This window comes from Leuciscus leuciscus (genome assembly GCF_965113295.1).
Source record: "Leuciscus leuciscus genome assembly, chromosome: 3".
NCBI classification, from domain to species: domain Eukaryota; kingdom Metazoa; phylum Chordata; class Actinopteri; order Cypriniformes; family Leuciscidae; genus Leuciscus; species Leuciscus leuciscus.
In genome coordinates, this window is record NC_138727.1 from 29,246,150 (window position 1) to 29,263,660 (window position 17,511).

The 17,511-nt window shown below is 39.9% G+C and overlaps 1 protein-coding gene across 3 annotated transcripts in view; it reads right to left on the reverse strand.

The window, feature by feature from the left end:
- Positions 1–17,511, reverse strand: part of gpm6ba (glycoprotein M6Ba) — a 101,001-nt gene that overhangs the window by 25,715 nt on the left and 57,775 nt on the right. The window contains exon 1 of one of the 3 annotated variants that reach the window (XM_082165451.1): positions 8,599–8,941. The exons of 1 other annotated variant lie outside the window; for it this stretch is intronic. In XM_082165451.1, coding sequence (XP_082021577.1) covers positions 8,599–8,662 — 64 coding nt within the window. In that variant the 5' untranslated portion in view covers positions 8,663–8,941. Of the gene's footprint in view, positions 1–8,598; positions 8,945–17,511 lie in introns of those variants that run through there. One more of the 3 variants, XM_082165453.1, reaches the window with a different exon arrangement.

The following is a 17,511-nucleotide window of genomic DNA, read 5'->3' on the forward strand; positions in this document are numbered from 1 at the left end:
GACACATTCGTTCTTTAAAAATTAAAGGTTCTTTCATCAATGGTTCCATGAAGAACCTTTAACATCCATGGGATCTTTCCATTCCACAAATTAGTGGAAAAAAGAGCATTGGCTGCAACTAGATGTGAGCATTATTTCTTTGTTTAGTTCTTGTTGCATGGCAGATGGATTGTAATTGTAAATGATTTTCAATGAAGTTCAATGAACATATTTGTTTTTTCGTTGTATATAGATTCTGTCCAAGATGAAGCTCCTCTCAACATAACATAAGAAATCAAACTGTCCTTGATCCTTTAAGGTAAATGATAAAGACAAAAGAGGTTGATGAAATATGGAGTATACTGTCAAAAATTACTCATTTTGAACTTAATGTTGCACTTCAGCAATTTCAGCACTTCCGACTTCTCTCAGGTGAATGCATCAACAATGACCATGTTTACACACTTATTTGGTGCTAACAGGATTGCTCACCCAAAAACTTGTATGCATTTCTTATCTTCTCTGGAACACAAAGAAGATATCTGGAAAAACGCTTGAGTCCAAACAACATTGGACCTCATTGATTTTATACCCCAAAACAAAATAGGAAACAAATACAAATACCAAAAGATTTTTTCGAAATGAATTCTTTTGTGTTACATGATTAATGAATAATGAGCAAATGATGACAAATTTTTCCTTTTTGGGTGAACTCTCAGTTTAGGAAACTTACCACGCCCAATCACGGAGAGATAATAAGTAAGAAGCAGGATGGATACTATTATTCCTGAACATCAAAGGAACTAACTGAGTAACATGATGTTCAAACCTACTATTCCTGGCTGATAAATCACCTGATGCTCTGTATCTTTCTTAAGGATCCTAATGTTAGGGCGGGACAACCTGTCACTCACATGAGACTGCAGCAAAAGCAAACCATAACCAATCAATTTCCGAAGGACGAAAGCAAGTCCCGCCCTACATTTTTTCTTGTTCGAGAAGCCGCTTCACTCGGATTTACGTCACAATCGGGAAGAAAAGTCTATTGCAACTTTCTTTATATGCAGGAAAATAGATGTTCATTGTTATTGTGGCTTCAAATATTCTTCTAAAACTGTGCAAAACTTTAATGCTTTAAAGTTATATCATTTAAATTATAAATAAAGTATGAGACATCACTATGAATACATGTTTTCTCTCTCTGATAGAGAGATGATAAAGAAAGAATGAGAGAACAGCAGATTGCGCACCAGTGGGCAGAGTGGACAAGATCCATATACAGGAGGATGAATGGCATTATGCAGGAACAGCACATGCTGTGCCAACCTGCCTGTTATGTTCATACCGATACACAACACACACACACACACACACACACACACACACACACACACACACACACACACACACACACACACACACACACACACACACACACACACACACATTAACACAAGCACAAGCCAATGTTCATGTCAACACACAGAAACATGAATGCACAAGCACACTTCTACATACTTATGAAAGCACTCGCCCACACACACTTACACAAAAGTGTCTTAACAGACTTGAGTTTGTGGTGGCAGATGGAGGCTGTCAGCATGCCCTGAGTGAGTTGTTCCAAATGAGAGGCACATGAGGTTGTCTTCCTTCTCTCTCTCACATGCTTACAGTATACTCTGCGATCTTGAGAAAGGCTAAGCTCACATATCAGTGTTTGGAATTGAGAACCGTATAGTAGGTCAAAAATTTAATTCAACAACACAGGAGCCTCAAGCCCCTTTCTATTGTCACAATAGCTCTGAATAACACCTGCAACCACATTGACAGTAATGAAAGACTGAAGTGTCAAAATGGACTCAAGGTTATTTAATAAATGGGTTCAATCCAGGTGCAAGTAAAATCCCAATTAACAGACAACATCTCTGAATGGTTCATGAAATGTTTACTACAAACCTCATGGTAGCAGCTCTGCTGGAAGACAGAGGCTGGATCTAAAACCTTCAAATAACAAACTGCTATGTGAGCTACTGGAAGTACCTGGAACTCCAGATGAAACAACACAAAAGAGTGTATACAGTGTACACTAAACAGACAACTAGTTTTGCAGTATGATTCTGTTCACACAGCATAGGATAACCTAAATTGTGTTTATTTGAACATGTGGACATGCTGAAAATTAAATTAAAATTAATTTAAATGGGGAGAGATGGAGGAAGAGATAGATAGAGAGAATGAAAGAGGCAAGTAGTATGGGAACAGAGATCAGGTTAACTGATACTGGGTAATGAAAAGCCCATATAGACTACAGACAGCACAAACACACACAGCTCTCATACTCCAGAAGAAAGTTGTTTAAAATACACTGGATAAAAAATAGAAAGAAGAATGACCTGAATCAGTCGGAACCAGCACTCTCAAAGTCTTATTTCAATTTTAACTTAAATATGAAAAAGGTGTGTCTATATAAATATTACCAAAATCAAAGGGGTCTGTGTATATTTAACCAGTATAAATTGTTCAAAGTGACAATTGATATTTTGCTGTCAAAGGTTAGCTATTGAACTGATTACACATTAGCATAACATTTATGTTGTTCTAAATTCATGTAATTGGATACAGTTACTGATTCTCAATTACATTTTAATTATATTACCTGGTTTACACATATTTGTAAAAAAAAATTAATAAAAAATAAAGTATTTTGTGTGTTAAATTAGATACAAATTACTTTGTAATCTATTTGTTTTGGTATACCTCTGAAATGTGCACCTTATTGTATATGAGATATGCATGGTATTTGTGGCTTGAATGCATAGATGAAAAGGAATTAAAAGCATTTTGAACAGAAAAAAATTAAACTGTAAAAAGTTTACAAAACTTTTTAACTTTCTAATAAAACAACTTTCCACCACTGTAAAAGTTCAACAGTTCAACAGTTTAACAGTTTATTGAAGACTCTAATCTCAGGTACTCAAAAACATTAACACACTCAACTGCACACATACACAGGCAATGTACATGCACACAAAAACAAACAGGTTTTACAGTAAATGCTATGTTCTCTAGAATTTAAAAGTCTCACTATAAAGGTTTTAGAAATTTGAAAAATATTTGAAAGACATCTAGTATTTTTTTTCTGAGTAACTTCCCCACACTGCTATTGAACACTGACACCAAATAAATGTGCCAGTCCCAAGAAAATAAATTAGATTAGATTAGATTAGATTCAACTTTATTGTCATTACACAAGTACAGGTACAAGGCAACGAAATGCAGTTTAGGTCTAACCAGAAGTGCAATAGCAGCAAGTGCAGGATATACAGTGGTTCCATAAGTGCAGAACATGGATATGTACTGAATAAATATAGAGTTGAATACTATTATAAACAAAAATGTACAGATAGATTTGTCCTATGAATATAATATACAGATAACTATTACTGTGAACAGAATTTACAGCTAGATATGTACTGAATATAATATACAGATGGCTATTACTATAAACAGAATTTTACAGATAGATATGTACTATGAATATATATATACAGATGGGTTACTATAAACAGAATGTGAGCATAATATACAGATGGCTATTACTATAAACCGAATTTTACAAATAGATATATGTATAAGTTAGGCTAAAATGAGCAGTATAACAATGGATTTAAAGTAGTGCAAATAAAGTTTGGACAGAGCTATCCGAGTGAAAGTGCAGTGGAAGTAATTGCATATTACAGTTAAAGTATGGTATTGCAAATGTATATGTAAACAGTCGGTACTGTAAATAAACAGTCGGCAGTGCAAATTGAGCATATTCCAGTCAAGGTAGTAGTGCAAGATGCATATGTAAACAGTTGTTTCTGTAATAACAGTCAGCAGTGCAAATGAACATTATAGTATTGCAAATAACAAATAACAAATAACAAAATGGAGGCAGGTTTGAGGAGGGAGAGGAGAGTCAATCAGTATATGAGGGGAGTGGGATCAATGAGGGTTAGAGTTTAATAAAGAGACAGCTCTGGGGAAAAAACTGTTCTTTAGTCTGCTGGTCCTGGTCCGGAGGCACCTGAAACGCCTGCCGGAGGGCAGGAGAGAAAACAGTCTGTGGGCTGGGTGAGAGGAGTCCTTAAGGATGCTGCGAGCTCGATGCAGACAGCGTTTCCTCTGGATGTGCTCGATGGCAGGTAGTGGAGTCCCAGTGATGCGCTGGGCGGTTTTCACCACCCGCTGCAGTGCCTTGCGCTCTGCAACAGAACAGCTCCCATACCACACTGTAGCACAGTTGGTCAGGATGCTTTCTATTGCACAGCGATAGAAGTTCACCAGGATAGTGGAGGAAAGCTGATTCTTCCTCAGTGTCCTCAGGAAGAAAAGGCGCTGGTGAGCCTTCTTGACCAGGCTGGAGGTGTTGGTTGTCCAGGTCATGTCCGCCGAGATGTGGGTCCCCAGGAACTTGAAACTGGAGACACGCTCAACAGCCATTCCATTGATGTGGATGGTGTCGTGTGTGCCTCTTGACACTTTCCTGAAGTCCACGATGAGCTCCTTCGTTTTGGTGGTGTTGAGGAGCTGGTTATTTTCAGTGCACCATGTGGCCAGGTGCTTGATCTCCTCCCTATAGGCAGTCTCATCGTTGTTGCTGATGAGACCAATCACCGTAGTGTCGTCCGCAAACTTGACGATGGAATTAGATCCGTACACAGGCTTGCAGTCAGAGGTGAAGAGGGAGTAGAGAAACGGGCTTAGCACACAGCCCTGTGGTACACCAGTGTTGAGTGTGATGGACGTGGAGCAGTTGGAGCCTGATCGAACATTCTGGGGTCTGTTGGTCAAAAAGTCCAAAATCCAGTTGCACATGGAGGTGTTGATGCCCAGGTCTCCAAGTTTGGCTATTAACTTAGTTGGGATGACAGTGTTGAATGCTGAGCTGAAGTCAACAAACAGCATGCGTGCATAAGTGTTCTTATTGTCCAGATGTGTGAGCACAGAGTGCAGTGCCATGGAAACTGCATCCTCTGTGCTCCTATTGCTACGGTAGGCAAACTGGTGTGAGTCCAATGTGGATGGAAGAGAGTCTTTTAGGTGTGCCAGGACCAGCCGCTCAAAGCACTTCATTACGATGGGTGTGAGTGCTACAGGGCGGTAGTCGTTAAGGCACTTCGGGCTGGAGTGTTTTGGCACTGGCACAATGGTACATAAACCTGAGAAAAATACCTTTATCTGAGAGTATCCTTAATATCTATATCAGGCAATACCAGCCTAAAGGCTAAAAGCAGACCACAAAAAGTATTTTCTATTATTGTACAGTAGACAATAATGGAAAAAATAATGTTATTTCCATCATGTGAGCCATTACTTTACTGTTCCCAGTCCTACATATTTCCTGATTGCAAAAACAGATGTAAAAAATACAATGTCTCTAACAGTGAAAAGAGATTATTGCAATTTTCATTTATATCTCCCCACCTGTAGTCTATATGCCCCTCCCCTTTCATGTCACAGGAATGATGTAATCCTTTTGATGTGGAAAGTGCAGGAGTTATGTAAAAAGAGAAGAGCGTGCATGCCACCTCTTCTGTACATGTGAGATTAAAAATTATCATATTCTCATGCATATTCTCTCATCATTGGCTTATGTTATGTACTCATTGAGAAACATAAACAAGTACCCCATTAAAGGGACAATGAATTGGTCAAATGATGAACAATACTCAGAAAGCTTTGAAGGAAATTGAACAAGGTGTACAAAATAAAGAATGAATAAAATGTCTGCATAATTCTGCTCTACAAAAATATTAGCCTCGAAACCTCATGACAAGGCTTCAAAACAACTGTTGATCTGGTCTCTTCACATACACATTATTTATTTTACAATAAATGTAGGAATTATTGCTTACTGCAAATATTTTTTTATTTTTTTATTTTTTTTTGTTCTAAAAGTTTTAAGGCATTTAATTGTGACCGAATTTACTTCTGTATTGTGACACAATTTGGAGTAAATTAACTTGGTGAATTTTTTTAAATTAAATTTAGGGTGGGACTTGATTTTATCCAATGGTTGTTGATTGGATTGTGATAAGACGGTGTTGTGTACCATTATTATGTAAAATAATTGACAATTATTTGTATGCAATACTGCAGTATTTATTATAAATGATTTATCTGTGCACATAATTATTATTTTTTAATGAATGTACCCTTACAAACTTTAATCAAAATAACTTCCCCTCCCCTACAAAAAACATCTCTTCTCTTCTTTGATGATGTGTTTATGGGCAATTGCAAACCACAACGATCCAATTAATAGAGTGGTGCAGGGATGACATATTTTTGTAGGTCAAAGCCCAGAAGAGTTAGCATTTTAGCACTTCTGGTTCCATCGTCCTGAAGTTAGGTTTTTTGAATGGGTTTTTGGTTAAACGCTTGAAATAAGGTCTCTGGTGAATAAGAGCTCAAGATTTTTTCACGTTTTATTCTGCGATAAATCAGTAATCAGTAATTCCCTCTTTTTTAAAGCTGTTACTTTTTTTTAAAAAGTGGTTGCGAACAAGTGGCTAAATGGGCCTACAGAAGACTACAGAAGTTGTCGGGGACATCAGACGAACAGGTAAACACATCTACTCACTAGTCCACTTTCCACAGTCTCATTGTGATTATAATGGCACGTTTGCAAACTATTATAACTGAAATTATAACTTGAAATTATGAACAAAACATGTATGAATCATAAGATTTTGTTAGTCAGAGACGTTATTTTATGCAATAGTCCAAAAGCCAGTGGAAAAATCGTATTGGGTTTTTGTCGAGGGAACCAAGGATGATGCAAACTTCCGGGTTGGTCTAAAAAATATGTCATCCCTGCACCACTCTATTTCCGATTAACAAAAGTTCTGTCCTACATTTTTTTTTTTTGGGAAGCTCGGGTATGCATAACAACTTGGAGGAAAAAACTATTGCAGCTTCCGTTGCATGCCGACTTTAACTGCAGAGCAGTTACATCAAAGGAAGGACAAGGAGTCACATCACAGGAAGAGCAAGTTGTGACTATTATTAGTGCAAAACATTTATATAAAAATGTTATTGCTGCCTTAAATTGAGAATTCACTTTCAAAGTCTTCACTATTCTACAGTTCACTATTCTTTAAGTGAACAAATGATGTGTACTCTGCCTCCAAAGCTCAACCTCTCACCGAAGGACCATAGAGCATCTGATGACCTGACAGAGACCAACAGTTCTTGGAAATGCATAACATTTTCATAAAGACTTCTTTTCTCTGCATATTTTAGTTGCAACACATATGGTACCATTAGGTCTCCCTCCATAATGTATTGATCTAATCATACTAGGGGCAAAATTGGTCAAAATGTTATATGAAAGACAGGATAAGAATGCGGTAGAAAGAATAAAGGCATATGGAATTATCTGCTTGAATGTCATGATTTTATGAGCAGTGAATATTAACAAAGATGGATTAGATCTCTTAAGGCTTGAAACATTAATGACAGAACCAGTGGGTGGAGTGAAGGAGCAGCCTCCTTGTTGCTTTGATGCTTGTGGAGAACTCGGACTTAACTTCAAATCCATAACTCAGTCAACATAAAAGTAGTATGCCTACACAAAAATAGTACAGAAGCATGTAAAATGTCAATTCGGGGGTCAAGTGGGAGGCAGGGATAGTCTTCTTTAGAGCACAGCTTATGATAAGATATTTTTATTATCATAAATCCTGAACCAATAATAAGCTAAACTCAGAAATCACAAATAACCTGTATTTAAAGACACGATTTAGTGCAGTGCTTTTGATTACATGTTTTTTTTTTTTTTTTTTTTTTTTAGGGGATCAGGTGCTGTAGGTTACACTAAAGTGCTCAGCCTTTACATATTCAAAGCATGCATTCTTTTCGTATCTGATGCTTTTATTTTCTACTGTAAGCAGTAAAAAAAAAAAAAAAATGTCAGGCTATATAGCGCAAATTTACATTTAAACTCAAATTTATTTATCAAATTAGGAAAATATAATATAAGAAACAGGAATTCGTCCATTTGTTTTAACAGCGAACACTACAACAATGTAAACAACACCTTCAATAGCCTACAATGCGACACCTCCACCTCGTCACCATCAACAATACTATCGACATTAAGACAACACAACATTTAGAATATGCTCGAAATGTAATTATATACAGTATAGTATGTCATATGAATGAATCCATATGGTCCAAAAACTAAAAAAAAATGTTCTTCTTTTTTGCTTAGGGGAATTCACTAAGGTAACAGGAGCAGCTCTTATTCAAAACATCATCATCATTCGCAGCGATGGAAACGGCTCTCCAAAGACGCAGAGGTAAGATTTGACATCACCAGCGCTCCAAAGGTGCCTAGATAAAACATGTGCATTCCCTAATCGAATTAACGGCGTAAAAGCATTTTAATGATAAGTGAATGGCACGATGAAGATCACAAGCACTTCAATCAATAAAATATTCGATCTATTCACAATGAACGGCGCGCAAGCGAAGCCTTCGCAAATAGGTTAAGCCGCTCTCTAAACATATAGCACAATAATCCGAGTCTAAGTACAAAACAGAAAACGATTACACACAGTTACAAACCTTTGCTTTCTTCCCTTTCATCTTGATTCTCCTCAGCCGTCGATTCTGGCTTCATCCCATCCATTTGGAAACGAGTATGTTGAATATTCCCTTTGCCTGATCTCTCGCTCCAATACAGGAGTATATCACAGCCACCTCAAATATTTTGTCAGATCGGATATCGCTTAGATAACTTGTTCATAAATGATAAGAGCTCAGCCGAAGAGGGTCTCACGTAAAGGCTTAGAGAAGACTACAGCCTAAGCAGATACGCTGAGGAGAGAGAATCCGTTAGGAAAAAAACAGCCACTCCACTGCTAGTCAGGTTGACATAAACAGATAGTCCCAGCTGTAAACAGTCACACATGCCCTCCCCCCTCTCCCTCTCCCTCTCCCTCTCCCTCTCCCCCCTCTCCCTCTCCCTCTCCCCCCTCTCCCTCTCCCTCTCCCTCTCTCTCTCTCCCTCCTTCCTCTCTCTCTCCCTCCCTCCTCTCTCTCTCCCTCCCTCCTCTCTCTCTCTCTCTCTCTCTCTCTCCCTCCTTCCTCTCTCTCTCCCTCCCTCCTCTCTCTCTCCCTCCTCTCTCTCTCCCTCCTCTCTCTCTCTCTCTCTCTCTCTCTCTCTCTCTCTCTCCGAAATTATGGGAGGACAGAAATGAATACATTAGGACAGGGGTCACAAAGATGAATTAAAAGTGATGTGTGCTAAGAGGCACAAAGACGCTTCAATAATTATTTTATTCCAAACATTGGGTTTTCTAATAATAATTTTTTTTTTAAATACAATGGTCCAACAAAGAAATACCATCTGTCTGGAATCCTCTTAAATAGTATTAATTCTCATGCATGACCTTCTGCTGCATTCAGCTAAACAAAAGACTTGTACATACTGGTAAAATACAACTGTCTGGGAAAGAGAGCACACTAAATACCATCTCTATCATTACCATTTAAGGATCGAGTCTTAAAAACCCAGAGAGTATGAGGTCGTATTTCAACAGTCCCCTTGGTAAAAAGCAGACACTCACAAAGAGTATCACATCCTGATCCTGAAAGAGGTGGCACCCCATAGGTTATAATAATGAACAAATGCTTGCTTGGACACAACATGATTTTACTTTTGTGATATATGCAGTAAAATGACTTGACCCATAAAATGTCTCTAACTAATGATGGATTTTGATGTATCTACACACATTGCTCCTATGTTGTGTTTTTTTAAACATTTAATCTTCAGTTTTATCTTAATGATTATTTATTTTACAGTATTTTGGAACCAAATGGTTTTAATTGTCACCTCATACTGATGTAGGACACATTATGCTTTTAAACACTTTCCCAAACCATTACCATAAAAAAGTGAGCTGAAAAAGGCGTAAAGAGATTACTAACCACCCCATTCAAACACCTACCCTCCCCAGGCATCAAACACATAGTCTTTAACTTCCTGGAGGGAAACAACCAACAATCCGCCAGGTTTGGTGGATGGGAAGAGAAGATCTTTATCTACACCTCTGACTGATATAGTGTATAATGTACTGTGTTGCATTATGCGAACAAATCAGGAAATTAATTAATATGTATTTCACATTTTCACTGAAAAATATGTGCCATAACATGATTTTGTTTCAACAATAGTTTTTGGATTTGCACCAAATGTAAAATCTCAAAGGTGTCCCTTCTTTTATTTATTATATGTCATCACAAGTAACATTTAGGACTATTCGGGGGTGGAACCAAATACAATAGAAACCAATGGAACACACTGGACCTTGTCATGAGGCGGAGCTCTCTTAAGAACCTCTGTGATGGTTTTTCTCTGACATACTACAATAATCTCAAAATTTGTAGGTCACCGTCACAGATTAAGTGTTTGTCTGGTAGATGAGAGATGGTGTCTGCCACAGTTTATCTTCTTATTGCAAATAAACAAACAAACAAACAAATAATTATAATTCAGCTGTTTTTTATTTAGCAGATGGCAACCACAACACACTTTGGCCTAAGGCACTGTAATTTGCTCTGGCCCCCTTCCTGTTCGCAGGAGTGATGAGATACTTAGTAGATTGTCCTCACTCAATGGCTGGTTGTCTAAGCGGTGTCCGCAAAATAATATAGAATTCATAGACAATTGGAAAAGTTTTTGGGGCAGACCTGACCTGTTGAAAAGAGATGGTATTCATCCCTCCTGGGATGGTGCTGCTCTTCTCTCTAGTTCTCTTCTTAACTCTATTGGAGTTAGACAACATGTTTCAGGAACTACTCATTGTCGTAATCATACCCTAGATCTTATATTATCACACGGAATCAATGTTGATGCCGTTGAAATTATGCAGCAGAGCGATGACATCTCAGATCATTATCTAGTCTCGTGTAAACTTCATTTAGCCAAGGCTGCAAAGCCGACTCCATGTTACAAATATGTTAGACCTATCACTTCTGCCACTAAAGATTGCTTTATTAATAATCTTCCTGATCAGTTTCATCATCTTAGCATCCCAGATAGCTTAGAAGAACTCGATATTATGACAGAAACTTTTAACTCTCTCTTTTCCAGCACTTTAGACACAGTTGCTCCATTGCGCTCAAATAAGATTAAAGAAAATAGTCCAACGCCGTGGTACAACGAGCACACTCGGGCCCTTAAGAGAGCAGCCAGAAAAATGGAGCGCAACTGGAAGAAAACAAAACTAGAGGTATTTCGCGTTTCATGGAAAGAGAGCTCGATTGCATACAGAGAGGCATTAAAAGCTGCTAGATCTGCTTATTTTTCAACCCTATTAGAAGAAAATAAACAAAACCCTAGGTATTTATTTGAAACAGTGGCTAAACTAACGAAAAATAAAGCTTCAAGCCCAGAAGTTTCCAAGCAGCACAGCAGTAATGACTTTATGAACTTCTTCACTTATAAGATTGATAATATCAGGGAGAAAATTATAACTATGCAACCGTCTACTACAGTATCGCATCAGGCAGTGCATTGTAGTGTCCCTAAGGACATTTTTTATTTATTCATTGCTATAGAAGAGGAAGAATTCGTTAAACTTGTTAAATCATCTAAATCGACAACATGTATGTTAGACCCTATACCGACTAAGCTACTGAAAGAGATGCTTCCAGAGGTCATAGATCCTCTTCTTAATATCATTAATTCATCTTTGTCATTAGTATACGTACCAAAAACTTTTAAGCTGGCTATGATTAAACCGCTTGTTAAAAAAACGCAACTTGATCGTACAGAATTAGTCATTTACAGGCCGATCTCGAATCTACCTTTTCTGTCAAAGATACTAGAAAAGGCGGTATCCTCACAACTATGTTCCTTTTTAGAAAGAAATTGTATCTGTGAGGATTGAGGATGAAGAGATGTCTCATCGATCACAAGTTCAGTATGGCGTACCACAAGGCTCAGTACTAGGACCGTTGCTTTTCACTCTGTGCAAGCTACCCTTTGGGAGATATCATTAGGAAGCATGGAATTAGTTTTCACTGTTATGCCGATGATACTCAGCTCTATATTTCTTCACACCCTGACGAAACTTACCAATTCACAAAATTAATGGAATGTTTAGGTGATATAAAAAATTGGATGACTAGTAATTTCCTACTACTTAATTCTGAAAAAACAGAGATTCTAATTATTGGACAAAAAACGTCCTCATGTAATAATCTAGAATACTGTCTGACACTTGATGGCTGCTCTGTCAAGTCTTCGTCGTCGGTTAGGAACCTGGGTATGCTCTTTGATACCAATCTTTCATTTGAAAGTCACATGTCTAGTATCTGTAAAACCAAATTTTTCCATCTTAAAAATATATCTAAATTACGTCATATGCTCTCATTGACAAATGCGGAACAATAAGTCCATGCGTTCATGACATCAAGGCTAGATAATTGTAATGCTATTATGGGTGCTGTTGCCCTGCACACTTAATAAACAAATTACAGCTGGTCCAAAACGCAGCAGCTAGAGTTCTTACCAGAACCAGGAAGGTATGACAATATTAGTCCAGTTCTGTCAACCCTGCACTGGCTCCCTATTAAACATCGTATACATTTTAAAATATTGCTGATTACTTACAAAGCACTAAATGGTTTAGCTCCGCAGTACTTGAGCGAGCTCTTAACACATTATAGTCCTTCACGTCTATTGCAATCTCAAAATTCCGGCCAGATAATAATACCTAGAATATCAAAATCAGCTGCTGGCGGTAGATCCTTTTCCTATTTAGCACCAAAACTTTGGAGCAGTCTTCCTAACATTGTCCGGGAAGCAGACACACTATGTCAGTTCAAAGCTAGACTAAAAACACATCTCTTTGACCTAGCATACACATAACACATTATAGACTTTTATAATTCAATGTTAGGCTGCATAGATTAGGTCCGCCGGAACTGGGAACACTTCCTATAAACCCTGATGTACTCGTTACATCATAAGAAGAATGGCATCTACGCTAATATTAGTCTCTCTGTTTATCCCGAGGTTTACCACAGTCTGCCAGATCCAGGCTGTATCCAGATCTGATGAAGGACCTGCGCCTGGACGCAATGACAGCACAGTCCTGAAATGTCAACTAGGCTTTTCCCTGTGAAGGTCTCCCTCCCCTCCCCTCCCTTTACCTATCTGCAGATAAAGCATTGTCAGGATAATTCCGGTTCGCGTCGCTACGTGGAAGCGATACTTTTAAGGCCAAACAAGTAGTATGTTGAGGGTTGATTTGTAGGGAAGGACTACACGCCTGCACATATATATTCAAACGCACATACCTATAGACTGAACTCGTAATATGCATGGGCACGCCATCGGCGTTGTCACTGGTTCGCGTTTTTGAAGTTTGCGCAAAAAGAACTTAAGAGTTTTCTGTTAAAACGGTGTCGTGTTAGCGGCCCCTAAGTTAATAACTAATGATCGTTGCGACGGAAGTGAATCAATCTTTATTCTAGAGCTGCTATAAAGCCAAAACACTTTACTTTAATTTACTATTATCAATGTAAAGCTGCTTTGGAACAATCTACATTGTTAAAAGCGCTATATAAATGAAGATGACTTGACTTGACTTGACTTGACTTGACTTGACTAACTGGTCCCTAAACCATATAATTAGCACGAAATCATTAGACAGTTGCAATGATGTCACAGACATGAAAATTGAGTTTAACCATATTTAAATAACATAAATTACTTTATAATCATTCACAAACATAATTACATAGTTCTGGCATGAAACTCTGAATGGTGCAGGCTGATAGGTCTTTAGCTTATTGGCAGTGTATCTACTTAGCACAGCTGATTGGTTGCTGTTGCATGAGCGGCCAATGCTTGCTGCTCAAACATTCAAATACTTGGCATTGTTTGCTCTTAACAGTTTGCAGCATGCTTTCAGAACCCTCCCCCTTCCCCAGCTCCACCTAGTATATAGATCTGCTTCGGGGTTAATTTATGTATGTTACATGTGCAGCAGCAGCAGCATGATTTACAGTGGGTACGGAAAGTATTCAGACCCCCTTAAATTTTTCACTCTTTGTTATATTGCAGCCATTTGCTAAAATCATTTGTTCTTTTTTTTTTTCTCATTATTGTACACACATCACCCCATATTGACAGAAAAACACAGAATTGTTGACATTTTTGCACATTTATTAAAAAAGAAAAACTGAAATATCACATGGTCCTAAGTATTCAGACCCGTTGCTGTGACACTCATATATTTAACTCAGGTGCTGTCCATTTCTTCTGATCATCCTTGAGATGGTTCTACACCTTCATTTGAGTCCAGCTGTTTGATTATACTGATTGGACTTGATTAGGAAAGCCACACACCTGTCTATATAAGACCTTACAGCTCACAGTGCATGTCAGAGCAAATGAGAATCATGAGGTCAAAGGAACTGCCTGAAGAGCTCAGAGACAGAATTGTGGCAAGGCACAGATCTGGCCAAGGTTACAAAAAAAATTCTGCTGCACTTAAGGTTCCTAAGAGCACAGTGGCCTCCATAATCCTTAAATGAGAGACGTTTGGGACGACCAGAACCCTTCCTAGAGCTGGCCGTCCGGCCAAACTGAGCTATCGGGGGAGAAGAGCCTTGGTGAGAGAGGTAAAGAAGAACCCAAAGATCACTGTGGCTGAGCTCCAGAGATGCAGTCAGGAGATGGGAGAAAGTTGTAGTAAGTCAACCATCACTGCAGCCATCCACCAGTCGGGGCTTTATGGCAGAGTGGCCCGACGGAAGCCTCTCCTCAGTGCAAGACACATGAAAGCACACCTGAAGGACTCCAAGATGGTGATAAATAAGATTCTCTGGTCTGATGAGACCAAGATAGAACTTTTTGGCCTTAATTCTAAGCGGTATGTGTGGAGAAAACCAGGCACTGCTCATCACCTGTCCAATACAGTCTCAACAGTGAAGCATGGTGGTGGCAGCATCATGCTGTGGGGGTGTTTTTTAGCTGCAGGGACAGGACGACTGGTTGCAATCGAGGGAAAGATGAATGCGGCCAAGTACAGGGATATCCTGGACGAAAACCTTCTCCAGAGTGCTCTGGACCTCAGACTGGGCCGAAGGTTCACCTTCCAACAAGACAATGACCCTAAGCACACAGCTAAAATAACGAAGGAGTGGCTTCACAACAACTCCGTGACTGTTCTTGAATGGCCCAGCCAGAGCCCTGACTTAAACCCAATTGAGCATCTCTGGAGAGACCTGAAAATGGCTGTCCACCAACGTTTACCATCCAACCTGACAGAACTGGAGAGGATCTGCAAGGAGGAATGGCAGAGGATACCCAAATCCAGGTGTGAAAAACTTGTTGCATCTCTCCCAAAAAGACTCATGGCTGTATTAGATCAAAAGGGTGCTTCTACTAAATACTGAGCAAAGGGTCTGAATACTTAGGACCATGTGATATTTCAGTTTTTCTTTTTTAATAAATGTGCAAAAATGTCAACAATTCTGTGCTTTTCTGTCAATATGGGGTGCTGTGTGTGCAATAATGAGGAAAAAAATTACCTTAAATGATTTTAGCAAATGGCTGCAATATAACAAAGAGTGAAACATTTAAGGAGGTCTGAATACTTTCCCTACCCACTGTACATGCTCACAGCAATGTCTTTGAATGTATTCATAGTAGTAAGTCTCAGCAGCAGCAGCAGCATAGCAGATCTATTCCGCCAAGACCAAAATACATTAACATTGTCATATCCATTGCCATGCCAATCTCTATTACCATACCAATTTCCTGAGAGCTGTCATGACAGAATAATTATTATTTATATTCTGACCTTTTCCTTTTGGATGATGTGTTAATAGCTTTTTTAGGGGCACTTATCTCACCTTTATTAGGTAATGACAGTGAATGAGAGACAGAGATAAACTAGGACATCAAGCTGGGAATCAAACTCAAGTAACCTAATACGCTACTGCACTGTGTGTCAGAGCACTCATGAGGCTATGGCTCTGAAGTTAAAGGGTTAGTGCACCCAAAAAATTCTGTCATTAATTACTCATCCTCATGTCAACCTTAATGTTATGAAGCGATGAGAATACGTTTTGTGTGCAAAAAAAAAAAAAAAAAAAAAAAACGACTTTATTCGACAATTTCTTCTCTTCCATGTCAGTCTACTACACTGTTCACACAGTAAACACAGTGCAGCGCTTCCGAGTTTGGCGTCTCACCCTTGAGCAAGCTTAATTTCTCATTCAGGGCTCGAGAGGAAGATGAAGTGTCACTCGCAGCATCGGAGGGCGGGCTTATGTCTTCTGACAAGGATGACTCGTCTGTGCTGCTGCCTTCAGGCATGACAGCACAGGCTGACGCTGAGTTGGCAGCAGTGCTCTCCCGGGCAGTCGTGAGCGTTGAGCTTGAGTGGTCTCCTCCACCCTGTCCCAAGCGTGACGTTGACTTGACTTGTTGACAAGACTTGTAAGGTTACGATGTCTCTCACAGCGAGGGCTCACAATGCCGTTGGCCTGGCTGCATCCGCGTAGCACGCTATGCTATCCTGCAAGTTTACCAGCTGTCCAAAACATTGAAAGACCTGTATGAAGGTAGTCGTGACTCAGAGGTAATGCAGGAACGGCTTTCGGCCACTGACTATGCCCTCTGGGCTACGAAGGTGATGGCGCAGACCGTTAGTGGTCCAGAAGCGCCACCTTTGGCTCATCCTGGCAGAGATGTGGGAAGTGGAGAAAGTGCGCTTTCCCAGGGCCTGTTCGGCAACACTGTCGAGGACTTCTTAATGCAGTTCTCGGCAGTGAAGAAGAAGACAGAGGCGATCAAACACATCTTGCCTCAGCGCAGGTTCTTTCTCTAAACCCCCGAGAGCCCAAGCTCCGTCTTCTCGTCGCCGAGGGCAGCCTGTGAAGGCTGCACCGGCCACGGAACAGCCTGGAAAGACAGCCAGACCCCAGAGGTCCAGTTGCAGGAAGGTGGCACTGCCCATCCGTCGAATGGGCGATCCAGGAAGGAGAGGGTGCGGGCCTGTTTGCCCTGGCCAGGGCGAGCCTCACTTCCATCGTAGAGGGCAGTGAGTTTTACATGGTCATTAAAAGAGCAATTTCACACACACACAATACTAATGGCCCTCCTCTTCTCGACGGCCAGACATTGAACACTCGCACCAGAACCGCAGTGGACACAAGCATGTCCCCCTCCCCGCTTTCTGCTGCAACAGGTCTGCACACAGCAAGTAAGTGTGGCAAGTACCGAGAAGGCTGGACAGTCACCAGTCACCTCCACAGCGGACCTGAGGAGCAAGGTAGGTGTTTCATCGCATTGTCCGCCATGAGTAACGAGGGATGGAGAGCCTCCTGCCTTGGGTTCCCTTACTCCCCCTCGCTGTGAACCCACCACCTTGGGAAACACTGTATATCCTTCCTTTGGTGCTGCTTGTACTGAGTCTAAACACACGGCTAGTGCTGCCCAGCCCATCACGC